Source organism: Pelodiscus sinensis, unplaced genomic scaffold, assembly GCF_049634645.1.
Source record: "Pelodiscus sinensis isolate JC-2024 unplaced genomic scaffold, ASM4963464v1 ctg98, whole genome shotgun sequence".
NCBI classification, from domain to species: Eukaryota; Metazoa; Chordata; order Testudines; family Trionychidae; genus Pelodiscus; species Pelodiscus sinensis.
Window position 1 is genome coordinate 207,837 of NW_027465895.1, and position 27,851 is coordinate 235,687.

Here is a 27,851-nt window from a genome sequence, read left to right on the forward strand (position 1 = left end):
AACCCCACTGGGCACGTCACATCCAGCCCCGGTCCTCCCCGAGGCTCCCGCTGCCTGGCCTGGGCGTCCCCAGAGCGGCAGGGCCTTGGCCCCAGGCCTCTGCGGTCCTGGCCGGTGACGCATGCGCTTTCTTTTGGGCTCCACTGGCACAAGGGGTCTGGCGGGCCTCGCCGGCTGCGTGCGGCCTGGCCCCGGGATGTGTCTGCATTGGTGGGCCCTGCCCGGGAGGGGGTGTCCAGTGGACTAGGCCAGCTCTCCGAGAGCCAACCTCCATCTCACAGAACGGCCTGTGACAGCTGTCACTGGTTAACAGAGGCGGGGAACCCGGCTTGGACTGTGGAACTCACCACCACAAGAAATAAGGACCTCACAGTGTCAGCAGCGAATGCAGCACTCGGCTCTGAGATTCCCTTTTCCTGTGGTGAGCTCTTCCCATGCACCGCACACGCACCGCACTGCACACGCACCGCACACGCACCGCACACACACACCGCACACACAACGCACTGCACACACACACACCGCACACGCACCACACACGCACTGCACATGCAACGCACATGCACTGCACACGCGCACACACACACACCGCACACGCGCATACACACACACTGCACACGCACACCCCAGCCAGGCCGCATTCCCAGCCGCTGGTGAGCAGGAGGCAGAAGCTGCCAACGTTCCTTCTCTCGTTATCGCCCCGGCAGGCCGCAGGCAGCCATGGCCAGCGACGTGCTAGGCAGAGCGGGTCGAAGGCAGCCCCAGGGCCGGCTGGCTGGGCGACGTCTCGGAGAAGGGAGGCGAGCTCCTGGCAGAGCATTTCACCCCCTTGCAGCCTGTGCAGCCGGGGCAGAGCCCAGGTGGGGCAGCCCTTGGGCAGATGCTCCCCTGCTAACGGCATCGCGCTCCACCTTGCCGGGCTGGCTCTGTCCAGGCCCCGAGCTCAGGGCCGGAGGAAAAGCCCTGCGTGGCGCTGGCCCGGCAGCCCAGAGCACAGGGGCTGCCTGCGGCCCTCGTGGCACCCCCGGGCGCACACAGGGAACAGTGCACCAGGGCACTCGGCTGCTCCCAGGGCTTGCAAACAAACGGCCGTTCAGCGCCCGCCGGCCCACTCGGCACCAGGTCTCCCGCCACGCCGGGCGGTGGGCAGGGCTCTCCCCCAGAGGGGACAGTTCGGACCCATTCTTCCCAGGCCACCGAAAGCCATTCTTCCTGGCCGGGGAACGGCCGAACCGCCCCCCCCTCCGGCCGGGGAACAGCCGAACCGCCCCCGCCCCCTCCCGGCCGGGGAACGGCCGAACCGCCCCCCCCTCCGGCCGGGGAACGGCCGAACTGCCGCCCCCTCCGGCCGGGGAACGGCCGAACTGCCCCCCCCGGCCGAACCGCCCCCCCCCTCCGGCCGGGGAACGGCCGAACCGCCCCCCCCTCCAGCCGGGGAACGGCCGAACCGCCCCCCCCGGCCGAACCGCCCCCCCCCTCCGGCCGGGGAACGGCCGAACCGCCGCCCCCTCCGGCCGGGGAACGGCCGAACCGCCCCCCCCCTCCGGCCGGGGAACGGCCGAACCGCCCCCCCCCTCCGGCCGGGGAACGGCCGAACCGCCCCCCCCGGCCGAACCGCCCCCCCCCTCCGGCCGGGGAACGGCCGAGCCGCCCCCCCCCCCCCTCCGGCCGGGCAACGGCCGAACCGCCCCCCCCCTCCGGCCGGACTGCCCCCCCCTCCGGCTGGGGAACGGCCAATCTGCCTGTGACGACGCACCGGGGCCCTACACCCCACCTGCAGCCAGAGGGGATTCTCTGCCGGCCAGTCGAGTGGAAGGGTTATTGGCTCGCAGGGACACAGCGCAGCACAGGAGCCAGGGCAGAGCCTCAGTCCTCTTGGGGGGGTTCACCCCCTTCCTCGGTCTAAAGCACCCTCCCCTCCCCCAGCCCAGCCTAACTCCCCCTCCCAGCAACCGGTCCCTGCCGCCTCCCGCACTGTCCGGCTCCCAGAGCCAAGGGGAATCTCTGTCCCTGGTCCCCAGGTGTGAGACTCTGCCCCCCCCACGCAGAGAGAGCCGTGGCGGGGGAGGAGAGGGGGAACTGAGGTGCACACACACACAGTACAGTGAATGTAACAGCACCCCCACTACTCACACTGCCCCCCCCCACGGGGAAATGGCAGACCTGCCCCCGCCGGCTGGGAAATGGCAGAACTGCCCCCCCCCCCGGCTGGGAAACAGAAGACTCCCCCCCCCCAGCGGGGAAATGGCAGACCTGCCCCCCCTCCCCGGCTGGGAAATGGCAGAACTGCCCCCCCCCCCCGGCTGGGAAACAGAAGACCCCCCCCCCCAGAGGGGAAATGGCAGACCTGCCCCCCCCCCCCCGGCTGGGAAATGGCAGAACTGCCCCCCCCGGCTGGGAAACAGAAGACTCCCCCCTCCCCCCCCAGCGGGGAAATGGCAGACCTGCCCCCGCCGGCTGGGAAATGGCAGAACTGCTCCCCTCCCCCAGCTGGAACCCAGCAGACCCCCCCCCCCCCGCCCGGCCGCTCTGCACGTGCTGATCAGGGGGGTGCGTGTCCCGCCCGTGGGAGGAGCTGGCGGCAGGTCGCTTGGAGCTGGGATTTGCCCCCGGCACAGGCCTTGAAGGTCCAGCCCCCCCCTTTGTCGTGTTACAACCCCCCCAGGCCTAGCGCCCAGAACGGACCCCCCCTTGGCTGGCCCCGAGGCCCAGCTGCGCCGGCTGATAACGTTCCCTCTGCTCTGAGTCAGGCAGCGGCTCTGTAATTAGCGGAGACCCCAGCCCGCCTCCGGCTCTGCTATCGCTGTCGCCCACCCAGCCCTGCTGCAGCGAGTCGAGGGCTGGGGAGGCAGGCGGGAGAACTGGCTATTTTTAAGAGCAGGTTAGTGCAGCAGCAGTGGGGCGGGCAAGGGGGGGCTGGCTCCGGCTGACGGGGGAAATGAGCGAGCAAGGGGGTCTGAGTGCGGCCCGGGCCGTGGGGCGAGCATTTTCGCTTCTTCCCCGTGGCCCCTCCCCCAAGGGAGCCGGCGCGGCGCTGCCCTGCAGGGGACGCACCCAGAAGGAGATGGGGAAGGATGCAAGGGGCCGAGAAGGGGGAGAGCGCCGCTCGGACCTCTCCCCATCTCCCCCGCAGAGCACACGCAATTAGCGGGCGATGGCGCATTCCTGCCCACGGCTGCTCCTAACCCCTGGGATTTACTCCCGTGTCCTTGGCGCCGCCCTGACAGACGTGAGCCCCACGGAGCCGGACCCCAGCCCAGGCGGTGCAATCTCTCCCGCCGAGCCCGGCGCCAGCCTGCTCCTGGAGGCTGCAATCCGCGGAGAACAGCAGCCCCCCCCCATCATCATCGCACCGAAGCCCAGGAGCCTGCGGAAATGCCCGCTGCCCGCCTGGCGAGTGCTCCGTGTGCCCAGATACATTCACTGCCCGCGGCCCGGCCCGCCAGCCGCCTCCCCTGGGCAGTCCTGGGGAGATGGGGCCGTTATCCTTGGCGGCCCTCCAACAGGATCCAGGGGGCCTGCTGCCCTGCTGGGCCTCCGGGTGAGAACATTGCAAAGGCTGCACAAGCTGCTCCAGGGGGCTCTGAGGCACATTCTGCACACACCTTGGCCCGCCTGCGGAGGCTGCGCACCTGGCTCTGGGGGGGGACACAAGCCAGTCTCGGCATCGCTCTGCTGGAACGTGGGGCGAGGGCCTGGGGCGGGCGGCCGTGGTTAGTGCCGTGTATGTGTAACGGGCTGCTCCACTCACCCCTCCTGGACGCCCCAGAGAGCGTGGTGCCCCCTTCCTCTCACACAGTCTCTCTAGTAGGGAAATGCAGAACCATTTAGTGTAAACGTAACCGCCGATTTCTTCAGCTCCCGCCTGACCCCTGCTGACAGAGAGGCAGCAGCACCGGGGACAGGCGGTTCCGTGGGAGCCGGTATGCACAGGGAGCCGGCTCCCTGCGAGCACCAGCTCCCGCCTGACCCCTGCTGACAGAGAGGCAGCAGCGCCGGGGACAGGCGGTTCCGTGGGAGCCGGTATGCACAGGGAGCCGGCTCCCTGCGAGCACCAGCTCCCGCCTGACCCCTGCTGACAGAGAGGCAGCAGCGCCGGGGACAGGCGGTTCCGTGGGAGCCGGTATGCACAGGGAGCCGGCTCCCTGCGAGCACCAGCTCCCGCCTGACCCCTGCTGACAGAGAGGCAGCAGCGCCGGGGACAGGCGGTTCCGTGGGAGCCGGTATGCACAGGGAGCCGGCTCCCTGCGAGCACCAGCTCCCGCCTGACCCCTGCTGACACAGGAGCAGCAGCATAGGGGCAGGCAGTTCCGCGGGAGCCGGTATGCACAGGGAGCCAGCTCCCTGCGAGCACCAGCTCCCACCTGACCCCTGCTGACACAGGAGCAGCAGCGCCGGGGACAGGCGGTTCCGTGGGAGCCGGTATGCACAGGGAGCCAGCTCCCTGCGAGCACCAGCTCCCGCCTGACCCCTGCTGACACAGGAGCAGCAGCATAGGGGCAGGCGGTTCCGCGGGAGCCGGTATGCACAGGGAGCCGGCTCCCTGCGAGCACCAGCTCCCGCCTGACCCCTGCTGACAGAGAGGCAGCAGCGCCGGGGACAGGCGGTTCCGTGGGAGCCGGTATGCACAGGGAGCCGGCTCCCTGCGAGCACCAGCTCCCGCCTGACCCCTGCTGACAGAGAGGCAGCAGCGCCGGGGACAGGCGGTTCCGTGGGAGCCGGTATGCACAGGGAGCCAGCTCCCTGCGAGCACCAGCTCCCGCCTGACCCCTGCTGACACAGGAGCAGCAGCATAGGGGCAGGCGGTTCCGCGGGAGCCGGTATGCACAGGGAGCCGGCTCTCTGCGAGCACCAGCTCCCGCCTGACCCCTGCTGACAGAGAGGCAGCAACGCCGGGGACAGGCAGTTCCGTGGGAGCCGGTATGCACAGGGAGCCGGCTCCCTGTGAGCACCAGCTCCCGCCTGACCCCTGCTGACACAGGAGCAGCAGCATAGGGGCAGGCAGTTCCGCGGGAGCCAGTATGCACAGGGAGCCGGCTCCCCGCGAGCACCATCTCTCACCTGCCCTCCACCACGCTGCTGCCTCTGTGGGAGGCAGTGAGGGGGCAGGTGGCTCCATGGAAGCAATGCATTGCTGCCTGCTTAAAAGCCAGCTCCCCATGGGCACCGACTCCTGCCTCTCCCCACCGTGCTGCCTCTAACCATTAGGATGAACTGCTGAGCCCAGGCGTACGGGTGAATCCTGTGAACGGGTGCACGCTAACATCCCCGGTCTCTGTACGCGTGGCAGGACATAGGCACCGACATGCACAGAGCCATCTGGGCAGAAAGCAGCACATCTCCGTGCTGTTAGCCAGGCTGTCGAGGCAGAGACAAGGCCACCATCAAACAGAGCTGGGCAGAAAACGAAAATTGCAGCCGGCCATCAGCGGCCAGGACGAAAGGCAGAACCTGCCAGGGAAGGATGGGATCAGTGTAAGGAGGAGAGCATCCTCTTTCCTGGCTGCAACTCTCCTCTGTATTCCAGCTCAGCTGACTGACATGCAAATTAGTTTAATTATTTCTTCTTCTAAAATAAATTATATTTTGCAGTGGCTGCAATATGTTGTGTCAGGCAAAATTACATTCAATATTTTTAAACTAATTGATGTCAGCCCTGAGAACGCTGACTGACAGCAGCGCGGAAGCGAGACTGCTACCTAAACGGTTTCCTAAATTAAAATTAAACATGCCGCTTTCCTGCACTTCCTCCCAAGCCTGGCTGCCATTCATCTGGGGAGGCTGAGGACGGAGACGTGAAAAACCCGCAGCGCCAGGGAGAGGTGCTGGAAACAGCAGTGCCAGGAGGAGCTGGGAACCGTGACTGGCAGCTGCCTTCGCCAAGCAGGGCAAGAGCGATGCAGAGCCGGGGGGGCAGCCGACATGCAGGAGGGGTGACTCCTCCCCACTCCCTCCCGGCCCTCAGTGAACCCTGGAGGCCCAGGCTGGGCCGGGTGGCACTTTGCCTCTGCACCTGTCACATGGCCCGTGGAGGTCGGGAGTCCCGGCTGGAACGCCCATTGCACAGGGACAGTGTCGTCCCAACGGCGCCCAGTGCGGGGGCTGGGCCCAGCAGCTGCCGCCCGCCCGGGCTGCTTTCCCACGCCGCTCAGCGGAGGAAGTGGCCCTGACCCACGGCAGAACGTGACGCTCCAGGCGCCACAGGCCTCCTTGGTTTTCCAAGTGCACGCTGTGGCGTAGTGGGGGGCTGCCTGCTCTGTGACCCGGGGCCCCGAGAGTCTCACTGACTCTCCCAAACGTGGATTAACCAGACTCCCAGGCTCAGCCGCCAGGGGGAGACCAGCACCTGGCTGGGGGCAGGGCTGGAAGAGAGTGGGGAGTTTCTGTCTGGGATCATGGGGGGAAGCAGCCTAAGCAAGGAGCTGGGATTTAGGGGCCCAGGCTCCCCCATCTCAAGGGGGCTGAGGCATCCTAGGCCTGCCCTGGAACCAGATTCCATCTGTGCTGGGCTGTACCCTGGAGAGGCAATAAACCCCCTCTGTTCTACTGGCTGGGGGAGTCTGTCCGTGCCACTACGGGGCGCAGGAGACGGGAAAACCCCAATGCGCCGTCACACACACTAAGCCGGCTCACGCTCTGAGCCTGGTGTCCGAGGCGCGTAGGCACGTCTCAGCTGCAGCCCAGTCAGGCAGGGCCCTTCCCCTTAGCACCACGCCCCATCGCTCCCGCTGCCCCTCGTGCGCTGGCCACGGGAGGGGCTCTGCAGGCAGCTGCTGGCGGAAGCAGGACGTCTGGGGAGCCGAGGCTTTTGGCAGTGACCAGAAGGTGCATTTCCTCAGGACCTAGTCTGAGGCTTTTGTCGACATGGGCACGAACTCAGTTCTGCAGCCCAGAACTCCTGGGCAGCACCCAGGCCCCCACCCGTCCAGCAGCAGCGGGCAAACGGCCCGCCGGCCATTTCTCATTAAAATCCCCACCCGCCACCGGCAGGGCTGCGGGTCAAGCCACCGGCGAAGGGGCTGACGGGACTTCGCCCTGCGAGGCTGCAGCTGGAGGCCCGTTCGGGTCACCCGGTATTCAGAGGCTGCAGGGGAGGGCCCAGCGGCGAGCGGGGGGGGAAGGCACTGGGGCTGGGGAGTTTAAAGGGGAACACGAGAGGGACAGAGGACCAACGAATTCTGAAGCGCCCCCAGGGATGCCAATGGGCAGGTGGTTGGCCCGAGAGGACTGCCAGGGACGGACGTGACATCGGCGTGTACCCTGACCCAGGCGGCCACGCTGCCACTGATGCATGGTGCTTAGGATCCTTTGCAAGGTCCCTCCATGTCTCTGCTGAGTTGCATTACCGCAGCCCCGCCCAGATCTGTGCTCCCATCCTCGGGGAATCCTGGGGACCATCGAGCATCCGGCCACTGGGCTGGGCGGTTCCAAGTGCGCAGAGGGGCGTCGGCTGGGCGTGCCGAGAGCCCGGAACGGCGTCTGTGCCCGGCCCCTGCCAGGAGGAGCGGTTGGATGCGCCCGAGCTGCGAGGGCATGGGCAGAGCTGGGCCAGATCTGTGATAACTCCCATCCGCGGATGCCGGGCCCTGCTCCTTCTCCCGCCCTGCAGCTCCTGCAGCCAGTCGCCTCCCGGGGGAGCAGACAGGCCTGTCCTGCGGCGCTGCCCAAAGGGACAGCACTTGCATTGCCATAGCAACTGGCCTGGAACAAACCCAGGGCTTCTCTGTCCCTGCGGAAGCCCGATCGATGAGGAACTCGCTCTCCTCTCAGCCCGGCTCCCAGGGCCTAGGTGGCACAGTAGCATATTGGGGCTGAGCGTGGGGCGTCCTAGTGGGTGCACAAGAGGGGGGCTAGAACACGTGGTGCACCCCCATTTTGCACAAGTGTGGCAGACACGAGTGCAACTGCTTGCACGCTCCCATGTGCAGGTACAAGGCCGTGCATCTGCACTAACCACGGGCACCTCACTCAGCGTGGGTAGCCGAGCGCGCGGCGGCTGCGGGAGAAGCGAGTAATGTAGAAATGGCTCCCACCCCCCCGAGCTCTGCCCCAGCTCAGCGGCACGAGAGTAATTACATTGCAGCCAAACACAATGCTCTGATTACAGCCGGTCTCCAGCAGGAAGACTTATCATCTCAGTTGCCAGCAGTGGACACAGCAGTCGAGTACCCCTGATTTTACAGGAGCAGCGAGGGAAGCAGGAAGAGAATCACAAATATTAGCCTAAGGAAGGCAAACAGCCTGGGTGTGAAATGAAGATTTATCTCGGCAAACACTCGGCCAGGTTTGCTGAGCAGCCCCAGGCTGCTGGTTGGCTGCCCCGTTACCAGGGCCCGCGTAGCCTGCCCGCTGCCGATTGGCGCCCAGAACAGGGGGCTCCGACCGGCCACCGTCCCCTCAAACAGCTGGCGCCCAGGTGGAGAGTCTGGGTGTGGCCTTCGGCCCTGGCCCTGCCGCCCCAGAGGCGACTGGCTCCTTTCTGCAGCGTGGGGCTGGGGGGCCAGGGGCCCTGCCACTCGGGGGCCCCAGCTGCTGGTGCATGCCGAGTAACGTAGCACCCCACATCAGGGCTCCTGCCTCAGGCTCCTGGCAGGCCGGGCAGACTCAGGTCTGGGGGCGGAAGCAGCAAACATCCCGTTAGAGCCGCGCGTTCAGTTCCGAGGGACCACGGGCTGTAGCGAGCGGAGCTCAGAGCAGGACTGGGCAAGGAGCGTGGGGAGGGCAATAGGAAGACGAGCGGGCCACACCGCTCTCAAGCAGACAGGGTGCCCCGGTGCTGGAGGGGAAGGGGGACGGGAAGTCCCTTGCTTCCCTCCCAATTCCCAGCGCTGCCCCATCACTGTTGCACCTGGGGGTGTTTGCCGTAAAGTCTGTACAAAGGGGCCATGTGAGGAGTCCCAGGAAAGCTCCTGTTCTACTGATGGTGTGTGCGCTACTCATGGACTTGTGTGACGTCTGTGTGGAGTTAGAAACATGGACTCTGTGGATGCTGGAAAATTCTGTCTCACGCAGAGCAATAAGCAAAGCACGTTCAGCCAGTGACTGTGCTAATTAGCAAAGCTCCAGGGACAATGGATCTCCAGGTGCCAATCCACACCTGAGGAATGCGTCTGGGAATCTGGATCCCTGCAAACCAGCCAGGGCAGGCGACCAGCATGTGCAACAGAGACAGGCCACTCGCCATGTGACTGCTCTGGCCAGGAAGGGGCCAGGAGAGGACGTAAGTGCCATGTGGCAATCTCCATTTTGTCTTCAGTTCAGCTGCTGATCCCAGATGCAGCCTTGCAGGGAACCACGAGCCGGGAAGAACCGTGGACCCGCCTGACATAGGCTGTAACCAGAGACTTCTAAGCCAGCGGTTTATAACGTCTCTGCTGAGCCTGCATCAAGACCTGGGAGACTGGATGCAGGACGTGTGTTCTCCTTCACACCTCACTCTCAGCCTTTTCTTTCTTTTGTTGATAAACCTTTTGATTGTGGATTCTAAAGGGCTGGCCCAGCGCGATCTTGTGGGTGAGATCCAGGGGTACATTGACCGGGCATCTGTGGCTGGTTCTTTGGGATGGGAGGACCCGTTCGGAGTGGGTGAGATCGGGTCCTAGAACCCCTCACCTGTGTTAGGCCCGGGGCGGATAGAGGCACGGGGAGAACTGGGGTGTCTGGGGGTTTTGCTCGGGAGGCTTCCTGCCGGCCGGATTGGCAGCTGGAGCACTCGGTGGGACTGGTGTGGGGCCTGTTTGGGAAGGTCTCCCGTCTGGGGCTGGGCACCGCTGAGGGTGTCCACTCAGGGCAAATTGCTCAAACTCGGGGGGGCTGTGTGATGTAGTGGGGGGTACCTTGCTGGTTGCTGTGCTGGGCAGTGGGCTGTGAGTGACCCCCACTAGCTGCTGTCTGCAGCACGGCCCAACAGGGCAGGGGATGAGTCATTATGCAAGGGGGCTAAGAACCTGTCTGACCAGTTATCTCCCAGGGAGCGGAACGATAGGGAAAAGGGGAGTGGAGCCCTGGCTGGGGGCAGGTCTGGAAGTGAGGGAGTTGAGTTGCTGTCTGGGATCATGGAGGAGACAGCCTAGGGAAGGGGCTGGAGTTTAGGGGCCCAGGCTCCCCCATCTCAAGGGGGCTGAGGCATCCTAGGCCTGCCCTGGAACCGGATTCCATCTGTGCTGGGCTGTATCCTGGAGAGGCAATAAACTCCCCTGTTCTACTGGCTGGGGGAGTCTGTTTGTGCCACTACGGGGGTGCAGGAGACGGGAAATCCCCAACGCGCCGTCACAGGCTCCTTACAGCCCCCCTGCTCCTTCCCCTTGGTACCCCCCCAGCACCGCCCCCCACGCTGCCTTGGCACCAACCCCCAGCGCTGCTCTGGGCTTGGCCTGTCATCTGTCCTAGGGCCGCGTGCTGGCAGGCCGAACCTTTCCAATCGCCCTTCCCCCCAGAGAGCCCAGACATCAATTGCACTCTCCACGCCGCACCAGCCATTAATATTGCATGGTTACAAAGCGCTCGGGTAGCGGCGCAGGCAGGAGTCAGGGCAGCTGAAAGGGATGAGTCAGAGCTGGCTGGCGGCGAAGTCAGACACTGAGCGTCTCCCCGCGCTTGCGGTAATCCGGTGTGACAGGGCCCCGCAGCCTTTGCCGGCTTGTTCCGAGAGCGAGCTGCTGCGGGTAAATATTTCCCTTCTGATTCGTGTCCCCTCCTGTTTGTGTAAAGCGGAGCCGCTCCGCACCGCCAGCGCCCTCCCCGCCGCGGGGCACCGCCAGCGCCCTCCCCGCCGCTCCGCACCGCCAGCGCCCTCCCCGCCGCTCCGCACCGCCAGCGCCCTCCCCGCTGCTCCGCACCGCCAGAGCCCTCCCCGCTGCTCCGCACCGCCAGAGCCCTCCCCGCTGCGGGGCACCGCCAGCGCCCTCCCCGCCGCAGGGGGGCTCCCGTCGCTGCTGCCGTGCTGAAGACTCATTTCGCCGGCAGGAAACGTCTCTCCCCCGCAGGGAGTGCGCCGGCTCTCGGGGAGACGCGGGAGGGGAAATGTTCAGGGCACACAGGGGACTCTCGGCTGTGGGCTCTTCCGTCAGCCACCCTGGCGAGGAGCTCAGACTCCACAGACGCTAACGGGCCGCTTGGCCTTCTGCTTCCCTGCTGGCTCTTCCGCCTTTCGAAGAGCAGCTTTTGTAACGTCGGTGTCCTCCCCTGGGAAGCGCTCGGCAGGGCGAGGGCAGAGCCGGCCCAACAGCAGGGAAGGGAATTCGCCGAGGGCAGGAAACATCCACAAAACCCGGAGAAAATCATCGGCCCCAAGCTCCTTGCGAACGACAGGGCAAATCCCGCCGTGTCTCCCTTGCCCGCGCCCTCGACAACCGTCCGTCACCCCCGCACGCTCAGAAGGCACCAGGACCCGGCGCCTCCCAAGCAGCGACACCACCCAACTTACCGGGAGAAATTCGCGGGCTTCCTGCCAGCCGCCGGGAGAGAGCCTGGCCCGGGAACGCCCCTGGCCCCTGGGAGGCAGGGAGAGGGGCCGTGTGTGGGGAAAGCTCTCGGCGCAGCAAGGCCTGACGCTGGGGAGGCTCTGGAGCCTGAGGCGAGTGTTTGCCCTCCGGCCGCTCTCGGAGCTGATCCAAGGGGCCTCAGCTGCAGGGGCTCCCCCGCCGCTTATTCCAGGTCTAAGGAAGACTCTGGAGCCCCCAGGGCTCTGGCCCAGCAGCCTCTGGCCAGCCAGGAGCCCGCCTGGAGCCCCGACAGCGGCCGGCCAGGAGCCCGCCCGGAGCCCCGACAGCGGCCGGCCAGGGGCCCGCCCGGAGCCCCGACAGCGGCCGGCCAGGGGCCCGCCCGGAGCCCCGACAGCGGCCGGCCAGGGGCCCGCCCGCCCGGAGCCCCAAAAGCGGCCAGCCAGGACCCCGCCCGCCCGGAGCCCCGACAGCGGCCGGCCAGGAGCCCGCCCGCCCGGAGCCCCGACAGCGGCCGGCCAGGAGCCCGCCCGCCCGGAGCCCCGACAGCGGCCGGCCAGGAGCCCGCCCGGAGCCCCGACAGCGGCCGGCCAGGGGCCCGCCCGGAGCCCCGACAGCGGCCGGCCAGGGGCCCGCCCGCCCGGAGCCCCAAAAGCGGCCGGCCAGGACCCCGCCCGCCCGGAGCCCCGACAGCGGCCGGCCAGGAGCCCGCCCGCCCGGAGCCCCGACAGCGGCCGGCCAGGAGCCCGCCCGGAGCCCCGACAGCGGCCGGCCAGGAGCCCGCCCGGAGCCCCGACAGCGGCCGGCCAGGGGCCCGCCCGGAGCCCCGACAGCGGCCGGCCAGGGGCCCGCCCGGAGCCCCGACAGCAGCCGGCCAGGGGCCCGCCCGGAGCCCCGACAGCGGCCGGCCAGGGGCCCGCCCGGAGCCCCGACAGCGGCTGGCCAGGGGCCCGCCCGGAGCCCCGACAGTTGAGGCTGGGCCCCTGCTACTGCCCAGAGAGCTAGGCCAAAACACCGAGCAGAGCCGCCTGCAGAGCTGTCTGGGGAACCGGCGGCTGAGTGCAAGTGAGGGGCCGTTCTGTCCGTCTGTCTGTCTCTGTCACAGGCCTGTCTAGACGCAGTGCCCCACATCTAGTGGGTTTTCTGAGATCAGCGTGTGACTGGCGCAGGACAAGCTGCTTCTGCCACAGGGGCCGGTCTGCAGCCACCACTCTCCAGCTGCCCAGCAGCACGGAGCGGGATTGCCCGAGCTGACACCCGGCTAGCAGCCCCCGCTCTCTGGGCGCCCAGCTCTGAAGGCAGCAGCAGGGAATACGGGCGGCACTGCTGCGACTGCCCCTGCAATAACTCTGCGTGGAGGCCCCGCTGGAGACCCTCCGAAAGGCGAGAAGGCTCCAGCCAGATTTCACGGGCTGGGCCAGGCTGCGGGCTCCGTGACGTGGGGAAGCCGCCAGGAGCAATGCAGGGACGGCGGGCGCCGCGCTAAGCGGATAACGGGGTTTGCTGAGTGTTCGTCACGGTGCCGGCTGACCCCGGTTCCCTGCCCAGCACTGCAGAGGGGGACGTCCAGGTTGCCTGGGGAGAAGTTAGATTCCCTGCATCGTGTCTTACGTCACGTGCTCCCTTGAGGTTGCACCAGTCAACGAGACCCGCCCACCGCAGACCCTCCTCCTCACCTGCTTCCATGGCCAGCACCGTGATGTTGTGCCACCCTGCCGTCTCCCGGTCCAGGGCCTGGCCTGTCACGATGGCACCTGTGTCAGCATCAACGTCAAAGATCCTCTCCAGGTCGGTGCTGCGATCGATGGCGTACCTGGGCACCAGGCAGGAGAGAGCCATGAGTACGGGGAGGGGCTCACAAGACCTGCCCTGACGCCAAGCTGTGAGGGCCCGGCCCCATTACGATCACTCCCCCGTGGGGCCGGCCCGCTCCCTCGCCTCCCCGAGGGGCCGGCCCGCTCCCTCGCCTCCCCGTGGGGCCGGCCCGCTCCCTCGCCTCCCCGTGGGGCCGGCCCGCTCCCTCGCCTCCCCGTGGGGCCGGCCCGCTCCCTCGCCTCCCCGTGGGGCCGGCCCGCTCCCTCGCCTCCCCGTGGGGCCGGCCCGCTCCCTCGCCTCCCCGTGGGGCCGGCCCGCTCCCTCGCATCCCCGTGGGGCCGGCCCGCTCCCTCGCCTCCCCGTGGGGCCGGCCCGCTCCCTCGCCTCCCCGTGGGGCCGGCCCGCTCCCTCGCCTCCCCGTGGGGCCGGCCCGCTCCCTCGCCTCCCCGTGGGGCCGGCCCGCTCCCTCGCCTCCCCGTGGGGCCGGCCCGCTCCCTCGCCTCCCCGTGGGGCCGGCCCGCTCTCTCGGATCCCTCTCTCCAGGGACACCGTGGCCCTGTTACGAGCTGACTGGAGGCCCTGGTGGGTATGTGGAGAAGCTGGGACCAGCAGTGTAAACGCCTTGCATGGGAAAAGCAGGGACAGGGGAAGGTCTGTTCTGACCGAAATGCCTCAGCTCAGCCCGTTCTGAGCACCATGGGAGCGTAGGACGGGACCAGACCAGACCCAGCCCAGTCCCCTGGCGATGGTGGCAGGACTAAGTAGCACAAAGACCCCTCCTGGCAGGGCTCTGTCCGACCTGCTCTTGAAAGCCGCCAGGGACGGCGATTCCACAACCTCCCCAGGCAACTGATTCCAGCGTTTCACCCCCCGACAGGGAGGACGTTTTTCCTAATGTCCAACCTAAACCTCCCTGGCCGCAATGTACGCCCCTTGCTTCCTGTCCTACCCTCAGGGGGCAGGAGAACCATTTATCACCCTCCTGCTTCTAAGTCTCTGAGCTAGGCGAGGACCGTTACCACGTCCCCTCCAGCCTTCTCTTGCCCAGATTAAACAAACCCAGGGTTTTCCATCTCGTCATGTTGACTAGACTTAAAGCTCTTCTCTGACCTTTCTCCAGTGTCTCCACGTCACTCCTGAAACATGCCACCCAGAACTGGACACAATCCTCCAGCTGAGGCCCAACCAGCGCGGAGCAGAGAGAACGACTTTGCGTCTTGCTCACGCCCCCCAGCTAACACAGCTCACAATGGTGTTTGCTTTTTTGCACGTGTCCCACTCGGCTCGTGATGCACGACAGCCCCCAGACCCCCTCTGCAGTGCCCCTCGTAGGGGGTCCTTTCCATCCCGGGCGTGCAGCTGCACTTCTGTCCTCACTGAACTTCGGGCTGGTTTTTAAACCATTTCTCCAGCTTGTCAAGACAAGTTTGAATGCTAACCCTGTTCTCCAACGCGCTCACCTCCCCCCGACCCGGCCGGGTCCCACCAACTTGTGAGCGAGCTCTCTCGGCCTTTACTCAAACCATTTCTAAAGATACTGGGTGCAGCTGGACCCGGGACAGGTCCCCGGGGCGCCCCTCGCTGTGCCCTTCCAGTTGGATCGCGATCGCGACCGCGACCCTCTGAACGCGCTGGTCCGGCCAGTCCCGCACCCGCCTCGCAGTAGCTCCGTCTCGGCGGGATTGCCTCGTGCGTTGGCGACACGGTCGTGCGGCACTAACACAAGGCTCGTGAGAGTCGAGCGAGATCACGTCTCCTGCCCCTCCCCCGACAAGGCTTCTTGCCCTATTCAGCTGGTTCGACATGCTTTTGTTCCTGACAAGTCCATGCCGACTGCTCCTTATCAAGGTATTTCTTCTGGGTGCTTGCAAACTGATTGGTTGATTATTTGCTCCATTGTCTTCTAGGTACAGAAGTTAAGCTGCCTGCTCTGTAATCCGCTAGCTTGTCCTTCCCTCTCCTACAGCTCGGGATTAAAACTGCCCTTGTCCAGTGCGCTGGTGCCTGTGCAGCCCTCCGCCAGGTCCCACCGCCAGCCGCCCAGCGCTCAGAGACCCTCGGGATGCCAGGCGAGAACGGCGCCACGAGTACCTCCCCGACCCGCACAGCTGCGCAGGCAGGGCCCCGGTTATCAGCTCCTCTAAGGCCGACGCACGGGGCAGCCACAGAGCGGGGGCGCGATGGCTGCCAGGGTAGCAATAAGGGCTGGGAGGGGGAGCCATGGTTGTCTGGAACGAAAAGAACCGAGCCCCAGCGAGTGGCCCTGCAGCACCCTGGGCCAGCACCGTGTGCTTTCGGGGGCACAGCCCGCTTCTTCCATCTGAGGCGAGCCCACGGAAGCGCCCGGTGCTGGCCCTGTGGCTAGGCCCCAGGGTGCTGCAGGGCCACCCACTGTGACTTGGGGACAGCTGGGGGCTGTGTACAAGTGCAGCCAGAGCAACTGGCCCCATTCACCCAGGCCAGAGGGCCACAAGCAAGGACCGCGCCCCCGGGAATGCTGCTCGCCAGAGAGACCGACAAAGCCTTGTCCCGCGCTCCCTGGTTCCTGCAGGGTCTCCCCCCTTTCGCAGCCCCCCAGCTGTCCAGGAGGGTTTTACTGTTCAGGCTCACTCCCCTTACTCCGCCTTCTCCCGTGTCCGAGAGCCCCGGCCCTGCCCCCAGCCCTCTGGCTCCGGAGGGAGGTGGTTCGGCCCGTTTCGTCTGCACAGCCGGCCCAGCGCTCCCCCCCCCAGGGAACCCGGCCCAGCGCTCCCCCCCCGTCCCTGGGGAACCCGGCCCAGCGCTCCCCCCCCCCCCCCCCGTCCCTGGGGAACCCGGCCCAGCGCTCCCCCCCCCCCGTCCCTGGGGAACCCGGCCCAGCGCTCCCCCCCCCCGTCCCTGGGGAACCCGGCCCAGCGCTCCCCCCCCCCCGTCCCTGGGGAACCCGGCCCAGCGCTCCCCCCCCCGTCCCTGGGGAACCCGGCCCAGCGCTCCCCCCCCCCCGTCCCTGGGGAACCCGGCCCAGCGCTTCCCCACTCTCCGGGTGAAATAGTTTTTTCTAATCTCCAACCAAGACCCCTGCCCTGTAACTTGAGCCCATTGCTCCTTGCTCTGCCATCTGCCCCCCGAGAACAGCCTCTCTCCAGCCTCTCTGGACCCCCCTTCAGGGAGCTGCAGGCTGCTCTCAGACCCCCCTCTCGCTTGGTGAGCAGAACAGCAGGGCCTGGTTTCAGGGGAGCCATGCCACCGGCACACTGCCCAGCCACACCTCGCTGGCTGCAGCGCCGCCACACAAGAGCTACAACCGCGACGCGCACAGCCGCACCCATCGCTAACACGGCCCCTCTGCTCCCCAGCCAGGCACCAGCGTGGGTCGGGCCGCTGCCCCGCTGGCTGCCGTGGGCTTTGTGGCTCTGGAGTGCTCATGCTGCCTCGGGGCCAGAGCGCCAGGGGGTGCGACGTTCCCTCTGCTCCCCCCACAGCCGCAGCCAGCTGCCTGCCCCGTGCCCTTCCCACGTGCCCAGGGCTGGGATCAGCTGGGAGAAGAGGTCCTGGCCATCCCGCTCAGCCCAGGCCGAATGTGTCGTGTGGCTCGTTCTCCAGGGGCACTCGGGATCGCCGCCGGACTCAGCAGCCGCTGCTAGCCGAGCCCTGCCCGGGTACCCACGGGCTGCTGCAGCCCAGCCCAGCCCCGCCGAGCTCATCAGCCCCTGTTCTCCAGCTGCCTGGGCCCTGGCACGTTCCCTGCTCCTTTGCCCGAGGGTTGGCCATTGGGGACCTCGTGCTGTTGCATGCCTGGCTCGGACTGGAGTGCAGCCCTTGCTCTTCCGGCTGCCAGCGCCTGTTGTTTGGCTGTTACAAGAGGCTGCTTCATCTCGTGGGGCTCGTGTCTGATTTCCCAAGCAGGCTGCTTCGCCCCTCCCCTGAGCGCGGCGAGGAGCACACTGGCTGCCGTGCCGCTGAGCTGTGAAGGGGCGTTATTAATGGGAAGCTTTGCAGGTCCTATGGACGCTGTCTGGGTAGTTGCCCTCTCTCCTTTGTGCTGTGGCAGGCTGTAGCTCTCCCGGTGGTGCTGGAGAGCAGGTGCCCGTGTCCAACACATGTCTCTGGATTTGGTGAATGCCAAACACAAGTATCTCTGAGAACCTTAAATCCCCAGCAACGTCTTCCCGGCGCTGATAAACCCTGGAACGCAGGCAGTCAGAACACGGGCGCTCGCTGCCGCGCAAGAGACAAAAGACTCCCACACAAACAAGCTCACGTACATGGACAGCCTATCAGTGTACTGCCGAATACAATAGTGTGGCTGAAAACATCACACTGTGCACAGGAAATACAGCGGGAGCCCAGAAGCCAGCTGGAAACGGAAAATTCCCTTCGAAACACGGCCCAGCCCCTGCCTTTGTCAGGCAGCGACTAAGAGCTGGGATGAAATTAAAAGCTCTTTCTGTTTAGAGAAAGGTTCCCTGCTGCGCCCTGATGGGGTTTGTGCTGCTTTTAACCCTCCGCTCTGGCACAGCCGCCTGCATCGGACAAACACAAGCTGCAACTGTCTCACTGAGTGACGCAAGCCAAGCGGCCAGGCTCTCACATTTCAGGGAACCCGAGGTCTGGGAGGGGCCTCCAGAGGTCCTCAGGTCCAGTCCCCACCCTAGACCGTCCCCGGCAGGGGTCTGCCCACCCTGCTCTTAAATCTCCCCAGTGATGGAGCTTCCACAGCCCCGTGACAGCGCACCGGGGGCCCGGGCCCTGCACACCACCCGCAGCCAGAGGGGACACTCTGCCGGCCAGTAGAGTGGAAGGGTTATCGGCTCGCAGGGACACAGCGCAGCACAGGAGCGATGTGAGCACAGACCCCGAGAGCAGGCAGCCTTATTCCTCTGGGGGGGAAGGGCTCATGGGCCCTGAACCCCCTTTCCTGCTCCCGCAGCCGAGCCAAACAACCCCCCAGCCCCGGCCCCGGCCCGCTCAGCCTCTTGCTTCGTTCAGATTCCTCCATCTAGCCCAGGTGTCAGGCGGCTGGGCCACGCCTCTGGGACCCCCGCGCTGGGCCCTGCACACAGACAGTCGCTGCAGCCCAGCAGGGATCAGCACAGCGCAACACGGCACCCGGTGACTGCAAACCAGAGCGGATCCAGGCCCACCGGAGTGGACAGCCCCCCCACGGCACACCCCAGGCAATTTATTTACACCCAGACAGGTAGGACGTTTTCCTAATGTCCAGCCAGTTGGACGCCCCTTGCTTCTTGTCCTATCATCAGAGGTCACGGAGAGCAATTCTTCTCCCTCTCCTCGTGACCCTTACGCTAATCGTGTCAACTCTCCCTTTTCTCTTCTCAAGACTAAACCGACCCGTTCTTTCAGTCTCCCCTCCTAGCTCATGTTCTCTCCACCTTTCCTCATTCTCGTTGCTCTTCTCTGGACCCTCCAATTTCTCCGCGTCTTTCCTGGAATGCGGCACCCAGACCTGGATACAACCGTCCACGTGAGGTCCAACCAGAGCGGAGCGGAAGAATGACTTCTCCGGTCTTGCTTAGAACATTCGTGCCTAGTACACCCCAGAATGAGGTTTGCTTTTTTAGCAACAGCCTCACGTTGCTGACTCACATACATCGCGTGATTCACTCTGACCCCTAGATCCCTTTCTGCAGGTCTCCGTCCTAGACAGCCCTTCCCTGTGTTCTGTGTGCGACTGGCTGTTCCTCCCTAAGCGGCGTGCTCTGCATTTGTCCTGGCTGAATTTCACGCTGTTTCCCTCAGGCCATTTCTCCACGTTGGTCTCAGACTTTTTGGCCCGTGGCCCACCTGGCTCAAGGTAAACCTTCCCATGGGCCACCAGTTGCTAATGGAAACTCACCACTAACTACAGAATGGCGCCCGAGCCATTTTGCTAGTGCTGCAGCTGGGGAGAGCGACTCCATTGAAATGATTAAACAGGAAGAGCTTCACCTTTCTCATATTAGTTTATCAAACGCCATTTTCAATACAGTAAACTATTCATGTATGTCCAGTGCAAAAGGATTCAATGTCTTTTTTGGATCGGGGCCACTCGCCCTCAGAAAAATCAGCTGGGGACCACCAAGTGAGAAACAAAAAAACTTCAAAACCCCCAGCCCACACGGACACACTGTGATGGCGCGTTGGGGTCCCCCGTCTCCTGCACCCCGAAATGGCACAAACAGACTGCACCAGCCGGTGGAATAGAGGAAGTTTATTGCCTCTCCAGGATACAGCACAGCACAGATGGAATCTGGTCACAGAGCTGGGCTAGGATGCCTCAGGCCCCCTTGAGATGGGGGAGACTGGGCCCCTAAACTCCAGCCCCTTTCCCTAGGCTGTCTCCTCCATGCTCCCAGCCAGCAACTAACCAACTCTCTTCCAGCCCTGCCCCCCAGCCAGGGCAGCATTCCACCTTCCTTTGTTCCTCTCCATGGGGGGTGTCTGGCCATACCGGTTGAGAGATCCCTTTGCATAGTGACTCATCCTGTTTTGCTGGGTCGTGGTACCCACGGCAGCCAGTGGGGGTTACCCCAGAGCCAGCAGCATAGAAACCAGCCAGGTACCCCCACTACGTCACACACACCTCACTCCTCTGACACTCCAGCCCCGTGGGGCGGGGGAAGGGACAAGGAGGACTGAGGTTCAGGGCTTCCGGAGGCCAGATGAACTCTTCTGGGATTCCGGAGTTAAGTGGGTTTTACCCTCCAGCTCCCAGCCTAGCCCTGGCGCGGGCCCGCCCTCCCCGCTGTGAGTAGCCAGTCCGGTTCCGTTACAGCTGTGTCGGCGTGAGCCACACGTCCCCCTGCAGCACAGACCCATTCCCCTGACCACAGCCCGCATGAGCGCGCCCGGCGCCCCCGTCCCTACAGCCCGCGTGAGCGCGCCCGGCGCCCCCGTCCCTACAGCCCGCGTGAGCGCGCCCGGCGCCCCCGTCCCTACAGCCCGCGTGAGCGCGCCCGGCACCCCCGTCCCTACAGCCCGCGTGAGCGCGCCCGGCGCCCCCGTCCCCACAGGCCGCGTGAGCGTGCCCGGCGCCCCCGTCCCCGTCCCCACAGGCCACGTGAGCGTGCCCGGCGCCCCCGTCCCCACAGGCCGCGTGAGCGCGCCCGACGCCCCCGTCCCCGTCCCCACAGGCCACGTGAGCGCGCCCGGCGCCCCTGTCCCTACAGCCCGCGTGAGCGCGCCCGGCATCCCCGTCCCTGCAGCCTGCGTGAGCGCGCCCGGCATCCCCGTCCCTGCAGCCCGCGTGAGCGCGCCCAGCATCCCCGTCCCTGCAGCCTGCGTGAGCGCGCCCGGCATCCCCGTCCCTACAGCCCGCGTGAGCGCGCCCGGCATCCCCGTCCCTGCAGCCCGCGTGAGCGCGCCCGGCATCCCCGTCCCTGCAGCCCGCGTGAGCGCGCCCGGCATCCCCGTCCCTGCAGCCCGCGTGAGCGCGCCCGGCACCCCCATCCCTGCAGCCCACAGCCCGTCTGGGCGAGGACTGAGCACACCCAGTGTCACGGAGGGGGAGGAGGCCCCAGGCCCTGCACCCCCAGCCGCAGCCAGAAGGGCTCCCAGCCGGCAGGGAGCACAGGGGGTTCTTGAGCCCCAGGGACCCAGCGCAGCGCAGACTGGGCAGCACGAAGCAGAGCAGACAGTGCAGCCCAGCCCGGGAAGAGGGGGACCCAGGGCCCAACCCACATCCCTGCATCCTCCCCCCCATACCCAGCGACTGGTCCCAGCCCTGCAGCTGTGCCTCCCTGGCCACACCCAGCTGGCACCCTGACCACCCACCCCACAGCAGCCGTTCCTCCCTGCAGCTGCCTGGCTGTCATTCACACGGACGCAGGGGCACACCCAATCCTCTTTCTGGGCTCTCCTCTGCCGGTCCTGGCACTCCCATGGCTCATGCCCTCACCTGCCTGCTCCTTGCACCCGGTTCTGTCACTCGCCTGCCCGGCGACTGCCCTGCATCCCCTGCCCCTCGCCTGCCCCTCGCCAGCCGCTCGCCCGCCCACCCCTGCTCCGAGCCGGGCGCTCGCCCGCCCACCCCTGCCCTTTGTCGGCCGCTCGCCCGCCCACCCCTGCTCCAAGCCGGGCGCAGGCCGAAACACGCAGCTCGGAGCGAGGTTTTACCGGACAGGGCTGTTTGCAGCGTCGGGGTCCAGCGCCGTGACCACGCCCACCACGGAGCCAACGCCGGCATCCTCCTGCACTTCCATGAGCTGGGAGGGAGGCCGGAACTCCGGGGGTTCGTCCACGTCCAGCACAGAGACCCGCACGATGGTCTGGTCTCGGAACGTGCCCAGGTCCACGAACCGTGGGTCCACGAACTTGTTCAGGGCCTCCACCACCACCGTGTGGAACGCCTGGGCCTCGTAGTCCAGGGGCTGCGCCAACAGGACAGGGTGACCGTCCCTTCCCACCCCAGGGGCACCACTGCCGCTCCCTTGGGTCACACCTGGGCACGGGTGCCAGGGAGGCCAAGGCTGGAGAAGCCCAGAGCTGGAGCTCCTCCTGTGCCCCTGCAAACCTCCTGCAGGGCTCGGGCCGGGATAGCTGGGGGCTCTCCTGCCCCCTCCCCCCAGGGCTCGGGCCGGGGTAGCTGGGGGCTCTCCTGCCCCCTCCCCCCAGGGCTCGGGCCGGGGTAGCTGGGAGCTCTCCTGCCCCCTCCCCACAGGGCTCGGGCCTGGGTAGCTGGGAGCTCTCCTGCCCCCTCCCCACAGGGCTCGGGCCTGGGTAGCTGGGGGCTCTCCTGCCCCCTCCCCCCAGGGCTCGGGCCGGGGTAGCTGGGGGCTCTCCTGCCCCCTCCCCCCAGGGCTCGGGCCGGGGTAGCTGGGAGCTCTCCTGCCCCCTCCCCACAGGGCTCGGGCCTGGGTAGCCGGGAGCTCTCCTGCCCCCTCCCCACAGGGCTCGGGCCTGGGTAGCCGGGAGCTCTCCTGCCCCCTCCCCACAGGGCTCGGGCCTGGGTAGCCGGGAGCTCTCCTGCCCCCTCCCCACAGGGCTCGGGCCGGGGTAGCCGGGAGGTCTCCTGCCCCCTCCCCACAGGGCTCGGGCCGGGGTAGCCGGGAGCTCTCCTGCCCCCTCCCCACAGGGCTCGGGCCGGGGTAGCCGGGAGCTCTCCTGCCCCCTCCCCACAGGGCTCGGGCCGGGGTAGCTGGGGGCTCTCCTGCCCCCTCCCCACAGGGCTCGGGCCGGGGTAGCTGGCAGCTCCCCTGCCCCCTCCCCACAGGGCTCGGGCCGGGGTAGCTGGGGGCTCTCCTGCCCCCTCCCCACAGGGCTCGGGCCGGGGTAGCTGGCAGCTCCCCTGCCCCCTCCCCACAGGGCTCGGGCCGGGGTAGCTGGCAGCTCCCCTGCCCCCAGCGGTCAGAAGAGGCCTGTGAAGACGCAGGCTCCGCACACAGCGAGTCCCCACTCGGACCCACCAGACCAGGCAGGTCTCACCGAAAGGGAACGGCTCTGTGCCGCACCGAGAGCCCTGCTCCCGCCCCCGCCCCCGGGGCCTCCCTGGGGTTACCTTCTGCACCGTGAGGATCGCCTCCTGGGTGTTGCTGTCTGTGGTGACTTTAAACAGCTGCACCCCCTCCTGTCTGAGCTGGTAGGTCATGTCTGTGTTCTCCCCCACGTCCGAGTCCTCCGCCTTCACTCTCCCGACCACCATGCCCACCGGGGTGCTCTCCGGCACGCTGAACTGGTACATCTCTGCCGAGGGAGAGGGGAGGCCACGGGTCACAGGGCCCCCATCTCCACGCTCCCCACGCTCCCGGGAACACAAGGAGCTGGCTGCGGGGCACCTCCCCTAGGGCGATGCACCAGCCTCCAGGAAGAATACCAACCACCTTCTGGGCATGCCTGCCAGCCCCCCTCCGGGACAAGCCTGCCAGCCCCCCACCGGGGCAAGCCTGCCAGCCCCCCTCCGGGGCACGCCTGCCAGCCCTCCTCCGGGACAAGCCTGCCAGCCCCCCTCCGGGGCACGCCTGCCAGCCCCCCACCGGGACACTCCTGCCAGCCCCCCTCCGGGGCACGCCTGCCAGCCCCCCACCGGGGCACGCCTGCCAGCCCCCCACCGGGACACTCCTGCCAGCCCCCCACCGGGGCACGCCTGCCAGCCCCCCACCGGGACACTCCTGCCAGCCCCCCTCCGGGGCACGCCTGCCAGCCCCCCACCGGGGCACGCCTGCCAGCCCCCCACCGGGACACGCCTGCCAGCCCCCCTCCGGGACACGCCTGCCAGCCCCCCTCCGGGGCACGCCTGCCAGCCCCCCTCCGGGGCACGCCTGCCAGCCCCGGTCTGATGCAGCACCACTCCCACATGGAGACTGCAACGCTTTTCCTGTCTCGTTTGCCATGTCCCACGTACGCTGGCAGCCACGCCAGTCTGGGCTTTACTGGGGGCGCTCATGGGGCCCAGCTGGAACCATGGAGGACGCCCCATTCCCAAGTACTGGGCACGACTAAAGAAACTCCCCCCGGGAAGTGGCTGGCGAGAGGCGTTCGGGAGCCCCCCGCTCTCTTGAAGCCTGACGACCCCCAGCCTTCCGGGGCCAAGGTCTCCGGGCGCAGCATTCGCACAGCCCCATCCCCCAGCCGAGCCTGCGGACAGCTCGCTGGCAGGGCTTGTGTCCCCGCACAGGACCAGAGGCGGGTTGCAGGGCTCTGGCCTTGGCTGGGGTAGGGATCCACTCACCCACATGGTGCCCGGGCAGGGCTAGAGCAGCCAGGTACCAAGCGGGCCTGGGACTCATTCCAGCCCACCTCTGAGCGCTGGCGTCGCACCTCCCCTCCTACACCCTGGGCCAGGTGGGCTGGTCTGCCACTGGCACGGGCGTCAGGTGAAAGCCCAGCTGGGGAAGGCAAGACCCAGCCCCACCCCTTCCACCCGAGGCCCCGCCCACCCCTGCCCGATCCTGTCTGGCCACGTGGAGAGCTGAGGCTATCGTAATGTCCCCAGCCCAGTCCCACCGTGGCCCCATCCTCTCCCTGCCAGGCTACTGAGCTGGCCAGCCTTCCCCAGGGCAGCCGGGCTGTCACGTTACCGGATTTTAAGGGGAGCAGCCAGGTCACTGCTGCACCCATGGGGGGTGTTCGCCCCAAAAGTGTTACAAAGGGGTCATGTGAGGTGTCACACAAACGCTCACCTTCCGCTGACTGTGTGTGCTGGTCATGTGATTGGACAATGTCTGTGTGTGGAGTTGTGTACATGGACTGTGGGGACGCTGGGAACTTCTCTGGCTGTGGCTGAGCAGTGGGCCAGGAATGCTCAGCCAATGGCTATGCTAATGAGCGAGGGTCAATGGATCTCTAAATGCCAGAGACACACCTGGCCACTGACCATGTGACCCTCTCCGGCTTGGAAGAGGCCAGGGATGGATAGAAAACGCCCTGTGGCCGACTCCATCTTTGCCTTCAGTTCTGCTCCTGATCCCGGATGCGGCCTCGCAGGGAATCACGAGCTGGAAAGACCTGTGGACCCATCCTGGCATAGGATGTGCACCAAGGACTTTTAAACCAGCAGCTGTAACATCTCTACTAGAGCCTGCATGGAGACTGGGAGATTGGATGCATGTAACGTACGATACTTTACCAGCCTCACACTCAGGCTTTTCTTTCCCTTAGTAATAAACCTTTAGCTGTAGATTCTAGAGGACTGGCTCAGCGAGATTTGTGGGTAAGATCCTGAGTGTAAATTGACCAGGGATCTGTGGCTGGTTTCTTGGGACTGGAGAACCCGTTTGGGGAAGGTGAGATCAGGTCCTATGACCCCTCACCTGTGCTAGGCCCGGGGCTGTTTGGGGCATGGAGAGAGCTGGGATATCCGAGGGGTTTTGCTCGTGAGGCTTTTGGCTGGCCAGATCGGCAGCTGAAGCGCTCGGTGCGACTGGTTTGTGGCATCTTTGGGAAGGGCCGCCACTCGGGGGCTGTAAGAAGCCTCAAGTTTGAGCAATTCACCCTGAGCGGATGCCCTCAGTAGTGCCCAGACCTGGCCTGGGCCATCACAGGCTGCCACGCCATTGCTCCACCCTTCCCTGGGGACCGGGGGGAGCCGGGCTGCCACGCCGTGGTTCCATCCTTCCCCTGGGGCCAGGGGGAGCCATGATTCCACCCTTCCCCGGGGGCTGGAAGGAGCCGGGCTGCCACACCGTGGTTCCACCCTTCCCCGGGGGCTGGGAGGAGCCGGGCTGCCACGCCGTGGTTCCACCCTTCCCCGGGGGGTGGAAGGAGCCGGGCTGCCACGTCGTGGTTCCACCCTTCCCTGGGGGCTGGAAGGAGCCGGGCTGCCATGCCGTGGTTCCACCCTTCCCCGGGGGCTGGGAGGAGATGAGCTGCCACATCGTGGTTCCACCCTTCCCCGGGGGCTGGAAGGAGCCGGGCTGCCACACCGTGGTTCCACCTTTCCCCGGGGGCTGGAAGGAGCCGGGCTGCCACACCGTGGTTCCACCCTTCCCCAGGGGCCAGGGGGAGCTGGGCTGCCACGCCGTGGTTCCACCCTTCCCCGGGGGCTGGGAGGAGCCGGGCTGCCACGCCGTGGTTCCACCCTTCCCCGGGGGCTGGGAGGAGATGAGCTGCCACGTCGTGGTTCCACCCTTCCCCAGGGGCTGGAAGGAGCCGGGCTGCCACGCCGTGGTTCCACCTTTCCCCGGGGGCTGGAAGGAGCCGGGCTGCCACACCGTGGTTCCACCCTTCCCCAGGGGCCAGGGGGAGCTGGGCTGCCACGCCGTGGTTCCACCCTTCCCTGGGGGCTGGGAGGAGCTGGGCTGCCACACCGTGGTTCCACCCTTCCCCAGGGGCCAGGGGGAGCTGGGCTGCCACGCCGTGGTTCCACCCTTCCCCGGGGGCTGGAAGGAGCCGGGCTGCCACACCGTGGTTCCACCCTTCCCCAGGGGCCAGGGGGAGCTGGGCTGCCACGCCGTGGTTCCACCCTTCCCCGGGGGCCGGGGGGAGCCAGGCTGCCACGCCATGGTTCCACCTTTCCTCAGGGTCTGTGGGGAGCCGGGCTGCCACGCCATGGTTCCACCCTTCCTCAGAGGCAGCTCCAGCCTTCAGCAGTCGGTCGTGTAGGCAGTTCTGGGAAGGCTGTGCCCCCACCCCTTGCCTCCATTCCCGACCACCCACGGCCACGGGAGATGGGGGTAACTCTCCCTCCTGCTGCCCTGCAAGCCCAGGGAGGGGGAGAGAGACAGGGGCTACGCCTGCTCCTGCCAGCTACTGTTCTGCACCCTGACTTCCTCAGCGCATGCACGGGGGGGTGATAAACCCACCAGGCCTGCAGCCCGGGCAGGAGCAGCCAGGGCCAGATCCCCCTGTTACCACCGCTGCGCTGAGGGATAAGGGAGACCGGCCCGGCCCCTGTGCCATGCAGCCTGCGAGGGCCACGGGAGGGTCTGTCACAACAGCATTGACAGGCTCCCCCAGCCCCACACAAGGGGCCGTGTCCCGAGGGTCCCTGGAGGCTGCCCCAGGGCCCAGCAGCAGCAGCCCCACAGCCGTGGGCGGCTCCGCACCTGCAGGGAAGAGAAGGAGGGACACTTACTTTGAGGGAACCGCGGGGGGTTGTCGTTGACGTCCGTGATCACAATGGTGACGGTGGTGGAGCCGGACAAGCCGCCCAGCTGCCCCGCCATGTCCGTGGCTCGGATCACCACTTCATACCGGTCCTGCGTTTCCCTGTCCAGATTGGCCACGGCCGTCCGGATCACACCTGCAAAAGGCCACAGGGGGCAGCGAGCGTGAGCCATGGAGCACCCGTCTGACTGCCCCTGCCCTGGCAGCTGGCAGGGGGGCTCCAGGCCAGGCTCGGGGCCAGAGCATGGCCACAAGGCAGGGCCCCCCCCCCCCCCCCGCCAGCAGGATGCAGCCTCTCCCCCTCCCCCCAGGCTTGCAGCTCGGAAGAGGCTGCAACAGGGACAGGCGCGGAGCTGGAGAGCCTGCACTCCCCTGGCCGGCTGACAGGACCAATTATCCCCGCTCACCTGCATGGGGCGTGGTGAAGCCGTGGCCAGGGTGGCTCCTCTGAGCAGCCCCCAGCTCTCGCGGCCAGGCTCAATTTCTCCCACCTCCCCGGACGCTGTCCCCTCAGCTCTGCCAGAAAGGCCTTTCTCCAGCGGGCGGGGCAATGCCCCATGGCCCCCCTCGCAGGTTTGGGCCCAGCCCCCCCGGCTGCAGCCTCCCACGTGCAAAGCCCCCCCGTGAGCGGAGCTGCCAGAGCCGCCTGGACGGGCTGCGGCCATTCCCGCGGGGAAGGGGGTGCACGAGGCGGGGGGCTTGTCCCCACAGCCACCCTGCCACGCCCAGGGCTGCGTTTGCATTCTTAACGAGCACAGGAAGATACAAGGCGGGAGCCCTCTGAGGTGGGCGGGGCGGCCAGGGCCCGGCTCCAGAGCAGGCTGCTCCCCGGGGCGCTGGAGCCAGCCAGCCACGCGGCTCCGAACGCGACACCGTTACTCGGGGGGAAGCCCATCGCGTTCCCATGGCAGCCATTGCGGGGATTGAAGGGGCAGGAAGGGTTTAATAACGAAATCGACTCGTCAGCACAAGAGCACCGGGCTGCGACGGAGACGAGTCCCAGCGCTCAGCACACGAGTCAGGGTTGCACGGAGCCACTTCATGGGCCGCGCCCCACTACAGCCCCGGCAGCGC

General features: G+C 66.8%; 1 protein-coding gene across 2 annotated transcripts in view; it reads right to left on the minus strand.

Annotated features, from left to right (window-relative positions):
- Nucleotides 1-27,851, minus strand: part of CDH22 (cadherin 22) — a 108,284-nt gene that overhangs the window by 13,551 nt on the left and 66,882 nt on the right. The window contains exons 5-9 of one of the 2 annotated variants that reach the window (XM_075916203.1): nt 26,746-26,913; nt 22,732-22,916; nt 21,351-21,604; nt 13,118-13,254; nt 11,426-11,492 (exon numbers count right to left, since the gene is read on the minus strand). In XM_075916203.1, the coding sequence (XP_075772318.1) occupies nt 11,426-11,492; nt 13,118-13,254; nt 21,351-21,604; nt 22,732-22,916; nt 26,746-26,913 (811 nt within the window). The remainder of the gene's footprint in view (nt 1-11,425; nt 11,493-13,117; nt 13,255-21,350; nt 21,605-22,731; nt 22,917-26,745; nt 26,914-27,851) is intronic. The other variant, XM_075916202.1, reaches the window with a different exon arrangement.